General features: G+C 37.8%; 1 protein-coding gene across 1 annotated transcript; it reads right to left on the reverse strand.

Annotated features, from left to right (window-relative positions):
* Positions 1–850: 850 nt before the first annotated feature.
* LOC118760973 (receptor-type guanylate cyclase gcy-19-like) lies at positions 851–10,376 on the reverse strand (the record flags this gene model as incomplete). The annotated part of the gene is made up of 3 exons (XM_036498607.1): positions 851–1,000; positions 3,852–4,043; positions 10,267–10,376. Coding segments are annotated over 3 exons (452 nt in total), but the record flags the coding sequence as incomplete, so codon positions are not given.
* Between the last annotated feature and the right edge of the window lie 1,068 nt (positions 10,377–11,444).

Here is an 11,444-nt window from a genome sequence, read left to right on the forward strand (position 1 = left end):
TGGGTGTCGAGAATGACCTGTGAGTGCAGAGCGAGACAAAGAAATAGGAGGGTAGTGGAAGACTAGACCAAAGGATCAGAGGAAGAGAAGATGAAAGAGAGAAAAGAGAGAGAGGGGGGACAGATCAAGTAAAATGAGAGAGAGAGAGAGACAAACAGAGAGTCGTACCAATTATTAAGAATATGTGTTCACATTATGATAAGGGGAGTACGGGGCGCCTGGAATATATGTTAAGGTATGTAGAAAAATACAACATGGACAATATATATATAATATATATTATATATATTATATATATTATATATATATATATATATATATATATATATATATTATATGTATATGTATCTATATATATATATACATATATTATATTATATTATACATATATATATGTATACGTAAAAAGCACCATCCGTTCGTGGCCGTTGCCAGCTTCGCCTGGCCCCTGCCGGTGGCACATAAAAAGCACCATCCGATCGTGGCCGTTTGCCAGACTTGTCTGGCACGTAAAAAGCACCCACTACACTCATGGAGTGGTTGGCGTTAGGAAGGGCATCCAGCCGTAGAAACATTGCCAGATCAAACTGGGCCTGGTGCAGCCTTCTGGCTTCCCAGATCCCCGGTCGAACCGTCCAACCCATGCTAGCATGGAAAGTGGACACTAAACAATGATGATGATGATGATGATGATGATGATGATATGTATATATATATATATATACATATATATGCAAATGTGTGTGTGTGGGTCAAGCATGAAGCTACTAACTTCTTGTTAATTAAATGAAGTTTCAAACAATAGCAAGGAACATCGAATTTGAAATGTCTGCTGGTTATTTACACTTACTTCGAGATTCTCGCTGGATTTTCTTAAGATGTCTCTGAATAACAGGGTTAGAAAGAAGACTTGAGTTGAACGCAATGTCTTCTGATACAGAAATATTGTAATTCTCAAAGTTTTCTGCGACACTTCTCATGAGACTGTTGTACATATTTCCTGGAAAAAACAAAACAACCAATTGAAGGAGGAAGGACTCAACTGGCAAATATAACTGGTATCCGCATGTGTGTGTGTGTGTGTGTGTGTGTAGTAATTGTTATAATAAAGGTAAAGTCTAGAAGAGATAATCAAGTTTTGAAATATGTGCAAGTTGATATGAAAGGGCTTGGAAAGGATAATAAAGGACCATACTTGCCACATTGTGATAAATTATAGGCAAGAAGAAAACAGAACCAGATTTCTGAAAGCTTTTAAAAATCTGGATTGAGTCAAATGATTTCTTGATGTTTTGGTATTAACTTTGATTTTACTTAAATCTTTATGTTAGTGGAGGCGCATCACCTAGGGGTTAGGGTGTCACACTGACGATCACCCTCAAGGAGTTAAAGATGATACAGACTTTGGATCAGGAGGGAAGAATAATAAGAAGGTTAGCTGAGAGGATCAGATGGTTAAAGATGGGGGCAGAGATGAATGTTGTGAGCAATGAGTAGAAGTGGGGGGGTGTTCTAATGGCAAATATGAGTATGGCTATGTGATAAGAAGCTTACTTCCCAACAGTATGATTCTGGGTTCAGTCCCACTACATGGCACCTTGGGAAAATGTCTTATACTACAGCTTCAAACTGCAATGGATTTGGTTGATGGAAATTGGAGGAAACCTGTCATGTCTGTGTATGTGTGTGTGTGTGTGTGTGTGCGTGTGTGTCTGTGTCTGTGTATCGGTGTTTGTCTCCCATAACTGCTTGACAACCAGTGATGGTGTGTTTATGTCCCCTGTAACTTCAATAAAACAAATGCTAGATCAATAAAACAAATGCTAGGCTTAAAAAATAAGTTCTGGAGTCAATTCATTTGACTCAAATTCTGTAAGGTAATACCCCAGTATGGCCATAGTCTAATAACTGCAACAAATAAAAACAAATGGGTTTGTGTGTGTGTGGAGGGGAGTGAAGGTGATAAGAAGAAAGGTAAGACAGTGCGGAGTAAGGAGTAAGACAGTTCAGGGAGCAGATGACGAACAAGGTACAGGATCAACGGGGAGTAAGTATTAAAAGGTACATAAGGGTAGCTTTAGTGAGTGGGTGTGGTGGTAGACATAAGAGAATGCTGGGAATGATAGCCAACATGTGAGGTGTTAAGATGAAGATTGGCAGAGGAGAACGATATATGGGTAAAGTTAAGATAAAGGAAAGGTTATCTTCTTGAGTCATACTGACTCATAATGGCTCACTCATAAGGGCTGGTTATGATTCATACTGACTTATAATGGCTGGTTTCCCGGTTTACGTGGCTTATAAATTCCCTGCCTGGACAGGTCGCTGGTCTCCTTTACTCCTTTACTTGTTTCAGTCCTTTGACTGCGGCCATGCTGGAGCACTACCGTTAGTCGAGCAAATCGAACCCCAGGACTTATTCTTTGTAAGCCTAGTACTTATTATATCGGTGTCTTTGCCAAAGCGCTAAGTTACAGGGACATAAACACACCAGCATCGGTGTGTCAAGCGATGGTGGGGAGACAAACACAGACACACAAACATATACACACACATATATATATATGTTTGTGTGTCTGTGTTTGTCCCCACACACATATATATATATATATATATATATACACACACATACATATACATATGTACAAAGGGCTTCTTTCAGTTTCCGTCTACCAAATCCACTTGCAAGGCTTTGGTCAGCCCGAGGCTATGGAGGAGACACTTACCGAAGGTGCCACACAGTGGGACTGAACCTATGTGGTTGGTAAGCAAGCTACTTACCAAACAACCGCACCTGTGCCTATATCTCATTTTTTTGCCAGATGAATGGACTGCAGCAATGGGAAATTAAGTGTCTTGCTCAAGAAGACAATAAGTTACCTGGTTCCAACAGTCTAACCACAAAGGCACATGCCTAGAGGAGGAGGGAGGAGGGGTGGGGAATAGATGGAGGGGATGACCATGAGAATGACAGATGGAAAGCAGGGGAGAGGAAGAAAGGAAAGTAGTAAGGAGTAGCACAAGAGGTTAAAGGACGTAATATGTGTTGTGGATGGATGGTTTTAAGGGGGAAGGATTAGGTAGCAAGATAAAACGTAAGGAATGTTTAACAGGACAGTATGGGTGCAGAGACAATATCCAGCATGTGGCTGAAGATAAAGTTTGGGTAACACTTGTTGGGTAACATGAGTGTAGGAACAAGCCCAGTACACAAGCAAAGCAAAATGTTTTCAGAACCTTATATTTGCTGGGGGGGGGGGGGGTTCTTGGGCCTTGGGGACAGCAAATTGTTGACTGAGAGTAATGGAGATAGAGAGTAATGGAGAGTAATGGAGATAAAACATGTGACAAAATCTCAGCAATATGTAAGTGCTGATCACTTAAAGTCGTGGAAGAGGGTAACTCAGGAGGTCATGGGACAAAATATTGGAAGCTGATCTCAAGAGGCTGAACATTACGAATAAGATGACATAGAACTGAGATATGTAATGCATTGCTGTACTCAAGAAGACCCGCCCACCACAACAGCAGAATTGAGATCTTAAAACCAAAGTGCCATGTAAAAAGCATTTGTGTGGGTGCTGGGGCCATGTAAAAAGCATTGGTGATAGTGCAACGTAAAAATCACCCAGACATTAAATGTTGATGACAAAGATGATGATGATGATGATGATGATGACAATAATGATGATGATGATGATGATGATGATGATGATGACGACGACAATAATGATAATGATGATGATGATGACGATGATGATGATGATGATGATGACAATAATGATAATGATGATGATGAAGATGATGATGATGATGATGATGATGATGATGCAAATCCCAACTATACCTACCATACAATGCAGCAACCTTCCAATCAAATTTTTCAAACAACTTCACCAGAAAAGACCCGACAGCATTAAAGGGTGATGTAGTTCGAATTAAGGTTCTAAAGGTTGATTTATCGGCAAAGACTGCCTCTGTTGAGCCCCATGTTATGTGTGGGATATTCCGGTATGCTGTGAAATAGCTCACCGCCAAATTTACTGAAAATGAAATACGAGAAAGAAATATAAATATATTTGCCAAAAAAATGTAAATGAATTTGTGTAGGTAACATAGTGAGACTTCCATTGACTTTGTGTCATACATAGATTATATATATATAATATTAGGGAGTATAACTCCAAACTTACAGGGAAAAATTCAATTTAGTATTAATCAAATTTCACAATATAAATATATAAAAAATAAATTAGAGATAAAACCACTACTATGCAATTCAAACAGTGATAGACATAAACCAAAACATAAATAAAAATTAAAAAATATTTTTATAAAACATATAACTAGATCACAAAAAGTATAAAAATGAATATTCAATATATAATATATAATAAGTAATATATATTATTATATATATATATATATATATAAAATAGTAAAAAGTGAAAAAATACAGAAGGCTTAAAGGTTAAAAAATATATATTTGCGTCAATATGTCTGAAGAATATTAAAAATTTTTTTCCTTACAATGACATAGTTTAGAAGAAAGACCGGTTTCTGTCCCTCTTTAAAGAAGAATTCTGATCCTTCTAGCAGGTTTGGACATGTTGCACAGTTCGATCTACCACATTTTTTTTACTTTTGCATCCGTATTTCAGAAGACAATTTTGCTTTTGTGAGAATCTTTTTAAGTGATTTAGGTTGTTTGTAGCTTTTAATGATTTGGTGTATGTTTAGAATTTCCTTTAATTGGGGTCCTTATGAAGTATTGGTAAATTCTGGGTGATGATGGTGAAGGCTTCTTTGTTTCTGGGGTTGTATGTAGATGTAAGATAGTATTTTCGGGGAAGGTGTGTTGTTGTGTTGAACTTTTCTTAAAGTTTCTATGTTGATTTCTGTTGCACGTCTGATCAGACGTGCAACAGAAATCAACATAGAAACATTGAAAAGTACAAGCCCAGACTTAACCATGCCAACATACTGATACAGAGAAATTTACACCAAGGGAAAGGAAAAAAATTTTAAGCGATTATCTCCCTTACACCGGGAGAAATCACTCATTACCTCCCCTTATTTAGAACTCTTTTAAACATAAACATAACGATAACTCTATTCAACATAAACATAACGTCGTAAGAAATTTGAAAAGCTAAACGCAAAACCGGTCTTTCTTCTAAACTATGTCATTGTAAGGAAAAAAAATTTTTAATATTCTTCAGACATATTGACGCAAATATATATATTTTTTAACCTTTAAGCCTTCTGTAGTTTTTTCACTTTTTACTATTTTCTATATATTCAACCACGTACTTTCACAAACCAACTTTCTTATCTATATATATATATATATATGTATGTATCTGTAAATGTAATATGCGACAATTATTCAGTAGCCATGATAAATAGACAGACAGACAGATTGATATATAGATGTATATCCCAAAACTAGAATCTATTAATTATGATTGATTAATTGCTAATGAAGACAATCATGCAATATCAATAGATGTAATCAGCACAAACTTTGAATCCTTAAACATGTTCAACCTTATTGGAATTAAGGACAATTCAGAATAGTGAAACCCAAAGATTTACACACCACAATAGATTCCCATCATCATCAGCCTAATGAATATCACTATGATTTCAATACCTGAACAGTACCATTCAATCTGGCAGTGCAGCAACACTAGCAACACACCTTTGGCAGCAGCAGCAGCAATGGTGGCAGCACCTGCATTGGGTCCAGGATTAACATCAGCTGAGTAAATGACAACAACAGCAGATGCAAAAGTATGTCGATTCCATGGGTGACCCCTTTAAGCAGCATCTGAGTAACCAAAGGTCCCCTTTTAGGATACCAGAGAGATGCAACATCATGCCCCTGGCCAACTATATATGACACTTAAAAGAGGAAGGCATGTTATACCTAATTAAATCAAAGCTCCTAGAACAACTGGGGCCATACCTCAATGGGAACAAATGATATAAGCTTTGCTTGACTGAGAGAGCAATGTTTCAACCAACATATACATCTTATAATGGTGCATAAACAACTGAGTATCTCATAGATATTTGTATCTCATTTCATCTCATCTTCCTCGTCCATTTAATCCTCGGAGGGTCATGAGGGGGGGAGTGTAGGGGTTGGGGGCCGGGGCGGGGAAAAGTGTCCCCGATCACACCTTCCATTGGGTCCTCTCAGAATCAGCTGTCTCACCAACTAATCCAGCTAGATCCTCAAGTGAGACCAACCAAGCTCATGGATGTTATTCAACCATCTTGTTCGCGTCTACTCCTGGGTCATCTGCCAGTTAGTTGTGCTCATAAAACCTGTCCAACGATTCTTTCCCAAGACATTTTAACTACATGTCCATAGATGTAATATCTCAATTCGAAAAAGTTGCAGCTCTACATGGAGCACTTCTCTGATCACTGAGTTATACACTCCATTGAGTAACACTACTCCAATGACTTGCAGACATTTGTAACACTAACAAATCTACCCATCTATGATGGAGACATAAAATGAGGGAGGAAATTCATAGCAGTATATATTGAGAAATCAAATTCGATGACTGGCATCCATGCTAGTTGAGCACTAAGAGCACCATTCGAGCGTGATCATTACCAGCGTCACCTTACTGGCACTTGTGCCGGTGGCACATGAAAAACATTCAAGTGAGGTCATTGCCAGTGCCGCTGGACTGGCTCCAGTACAGGCAGCATGTAAAAAACACCATTTCAGCGTGGCCGTTGCCAGTACCGCCTGACTGGTCCCCGTGCCGGTGGCACATAAAAAGCACCCACTACACTCTCGGAGTGGTTTGCATTAGGAAGGGCATCCAGCTGTAGAAACTCTGCCAGATCAGATTGGAGTCTGGTGCAGCCATCTGGTTCGCCAGTCCTCAGTCAAATCGTCCAACCCATGCCAGCATGGAAAGCAGACGTTAAACGATGAGGATGATGATGATGTGTAAATAGACTTGATAGATTACTGTGTGATATCTTAGAGAAGTCACATTATTGTTGGTGATACAGCATTCTGTTGCAGCTATATGATATGTGTTTGTGGCTCAGTGACATGTGATGATGATTCACTCCAGAACTGAAATAGGCTCCCAGCCTCTGTATCATGAATGGTTATGTGGACCACTCCTAACGAAAGCCAGACCTTCCTTCGATCCCTACATAAAAAGTATTAAGAAAAAAATGTTATACAGATATACTTTTATTTTAGTTGTTTACACTATTTTATGCTTGTTTATACTCTTAGACATTGAAAGTTCGCAAATTTCCTTATTTAAATTATGAATCATATTCCTTTCAGTAATATCAATCTCTAAGAGATTTAGAAATTTTATAAGCTGTGTGGTAAGTAGCTTGCTTACCAACCACAAGGTTCCAGGTTCAGTCCCACTGCGTGGCACCTTGGGCAAGTGACTTCTACTATAACCTGACTAAAGCCTTTGAGTGAATTTCGTTGATGGAAACTGAAAAGAAGCCTGTCATATATATGTATATATATATGTGTGTGTGTGTTTGTGTGTTTGTGTTTGTCCCTCCATCATTGCCTGACAACCGATGCTGGTGTGTTTATGTCCCCGTAACTTAGCGGTTCGGCAAAAGAGACCGATAGAATAAGTACTAGGCTTACAAAGAATAAGTCCTGGGGTCGATTTGCTCGACTAAAAGGCGGTGCTCCAGCATGGCTGTAGTCAAATGACTGAAACTAGTAAAAGAGTAAAAGAGAGAGTATGATTACAAAACTTCTTTGTAGATGATATTTTCTGTTTGATTGACGCTAATTTTCAAATGACTGGAGTCTGTTGCTTGACTCATGGTGATATATAACTGGCTTTGTGTAAACATTGGAGTGAATAAAAATACTCTTACACAATCTAAAGCCTATCCCTGTGCCTTGTTTACTGTGAATGCGTGAGTGGAATCTTTAGGAATCTGCCCATCTATGATGGGAAATAAAGGGGTAGCATCGCAAATCTAAACCCTCTAAATTCATGAACTATATGTGGGAGGTGGGGATTCAGAGGTAATCTTCATTGCTGGAATTTAAAAAAAAAAAAAAAGAAATCGAAGGTGATTTATTAATGCAAAACTCAATATCCATTAAATAATCATACTTTTTCCCATTTTTTCCTGATTACCTCCTTCGTATGTCCAAAAAACATCATGACCATTAATCCAGCCATTTGACCATAAAAAGGGAACAGACAGACAAGCAGACATAACGCCCATTTTAGTAAGAAATTGACTTAAGAACTTCTCTTTTCTTCTTTTATTAGTTATCTCCCCCTTAATTTTTTTTTTCTTTTTTATGTCTGTAAACTGAACAATTACCCTCAATATCAACTAAATAATCATACTTTTTCACATTTTTTTCATTAAAGACCTTCCTGATTACCTTCTTATAATCTCCAAAAAATATCATGACCATTGGTACAGCCATTTGACCGTGAAGAGGGCACGAGCAGACAGGTGGACATAACGCCCATTATAGTAAGATTAATATAATCATAAAAAGATAATAATAATATAATAGTTAGTATTACACAGTATGTATGTAGCAAGGTTGGCCTTTTTAAATTTCAAGGAATTCCCTAAAACCATTGAAGAATTTCTGGGAATCGAACAAAGTTTTCTCATTGTTTCTGACTACTGAATTTCACTCATGAGAGTTGCTTAGATGAACTTGCTAAAGAATCAAACCTCATAACTTTGTCGCTATGAGGTTAAAAATCAGGCCATACCAGTACCTGGATAAAAACGACAATTAATGAAGTAATACATCTGTATATGCTTCATTCATTAACATTGAAATAGTGTCCTATATATATATATATATATATATAAATATATATAGGCGCAGGAGTGGCTGTATGGTAAGTAGCTTGCTTACCAACCACATGGTTCCGGGTTCAGTCCCACTGCATGGCACCTTGGGCAAGTATCTTATACTATAGCCTCGGGCAGGTGTCTTCTACTATAGCCTTGGGCAGACCAAAGCCTTGTGAGTGGATTTAGTAGATGGAAACTGAAAGAAGTCCATCGTATATATGTATTTGTATACATATGTGTGAGTGTGTGCTTGTGTGCCTGTGTTTGTCCCCCCAACATTGCTTGACAAATGATGTTGGTGTGTTTATGTCCCTGTAACCTAGCAGTTCAGCAAAAGAGACCGATAGAATAAGTACTAGGCGGCGGTGCTCCAGCATGGCTGCAGTCAGATGACTAAAATAAGTAAAAGAGTAAAAGAGTATATATATATATATATATATACCATCATCATCATTTAATGTCTATTGTCCATACTGGTATAGGTTGGACAATTTGACCATTGCTAGCAAGCTGGATGGCTGCACCAGTATCCAGTCTGATTTGGCATAGTTTTCTATAGCTGGATGCCCTTCCTAACACCAACCACTCCAAGAGTGTAATGGGTGCTTATACATACCACTTGATAGGTCTTCACAAGCATGACATAATGCCAAAGGTCTTGGTCATTGCCTCTGTGAGGCCCAACGCTCAAAAACAACTTGACCATTTTGCCTCCATGAGGCCTACACTTGAAAGGAACTCAGCCACTTTGCCTCTGTGAGGCCCATTGCTTGAAATGAGTTCTACCACTTTGCTTCCATGAGGCCCAATGCTACAACAGTGCTCTTTATGTGCCACCGGCATGGGTGCCCCTCATCAGCCATGGCTTTGATTTCACTTGGCTTGATGGGTCTTCTCAAGCCCAGCATATTGCCAAAGGTCATTGCCTCTGTGAGGTTCAAAGTTCAAAGATCATGCTTGACCACTTTGCTTCATGTTTTCCTGGGCCTACCTCTACTACAAGTTCCCTCCACAATTAGAGATTGGCACTTTTTTACACAGCGGTCCTCGTCCATACATTCACATGACCAAACCAGCACAGTCATCTCTCTTGCACACCACATCTGATGCCTAACTTTTCTCTCAAGATGCTTACACTCTCTCGAACATGCCCACTGACATTGCACATCCAGTGAAGCATACTGACTTCATTTCTTTCAAGTCTACACATGTCCTCAGCTGTTACAATCCATGTTTCACTGCCATGTAGCATGGCTGTTCACACACAGACATCAAACAATCTGCCTTTCACACTGAGAGAGAGAGAGAGAGTCCCCTTGTTAGCAATATATACATATATATATATATAAATAAAGAACTGTATATAAATGCAAAAAAAAAAAGAAAAATAATAATGGTTTGATTCACCTGAAGAATGTGGGGCACCAATGATGACGTCAGCTTTGTCTTTATCTGCTAGCTCTACAGCCATGCCAATTCCTTGAACTGGTCTTGCTGATGTATCTTTTACAATAATTCTATAAATTAAGAACAAAAAATGTATGTAAATAAAAGCAAGATTAATTATATCATACTTAATTGTACTTATATCACACCTAATCTTCATTCACATTACTCAGATTACAGAGAAGCAATCTGCCAAGTATTGTATAAAGCCAGAAAGCATGAAAAGTAAATCACAGTCTGATGAAAGCAAAGCAAGTCAAAACTTCAAAGTCACTATCAAATTTTTTTTCTTATAACAATATACATGACCCCTTCTAAAAAAGTATTAAATAATCCTTCAGTTTGATGTTAAATTCTTTACATACACTCACTAACACACAAACTAACACATACACACATATGCACACACACATGCACATGTACACACACAACTTGATATAAAAGAAACATTAAGGAATATATATGTGTATGTGTATGTATACATATTTATGTATGCATCTCTCTGTCCCTCTATTTATCCATCTGTCTATCTATCTATCTATCTATCTATCTATCTATCTATCTATCTATCTATCTATCTATCTATCTATCTATCTATCCATCTATCTATCCATCTATCTATCTATCTATCTACCTCTCTCTCTCTCTCTCTCTCTCTCTCTCTCTCTATCTATCTATCTATCTATCTATTTATCTATCTTTCTATATGTAAAGATACATATATGTAAATATAATATATATGTGTGTGTGAATGTATATGTGTCTATGTACGTATGTGTATTTACATAAATATATGTATTTATATATCCATATATATGTGTATATGTATATATTTCATCATCATCATCATCTTTATTGTTTAACATCCATTCTTCTCTGCTTGCATGTTTCAGATGGAATCTGTCAAGGCAGATTTTCTACAGCTGGATGCCCTTCCTGTCACCAACTCACACCTCTGTTTCCAACAAAGCAAGATTTCCTTGGAGGAGAATATGCTTTCATCACAGTTTGGAAATGATGGACACAGCTTGTAATTAGAGCTACGTCAAGATAAGGAGTTGCAAACACACACACACACACATACACACACACACGCACACACACACGCACACACATACACACATACATATGCATATTTA

Source organism: Octopus sinensis, unplaced genomic scaffold (assembly GCF_006345805.1).
Source record: "Octopus sinensis unplaced genomic scaffold, ASM634580v1 Contig02845, whole genome shotgun sequence".
Taxonomy (NCBI): Eukaryota; Metazoa; Mollusca; class Cephalopoda; order Octopoda; family Octopodidae; genus Octopus; species Octopus sinensis.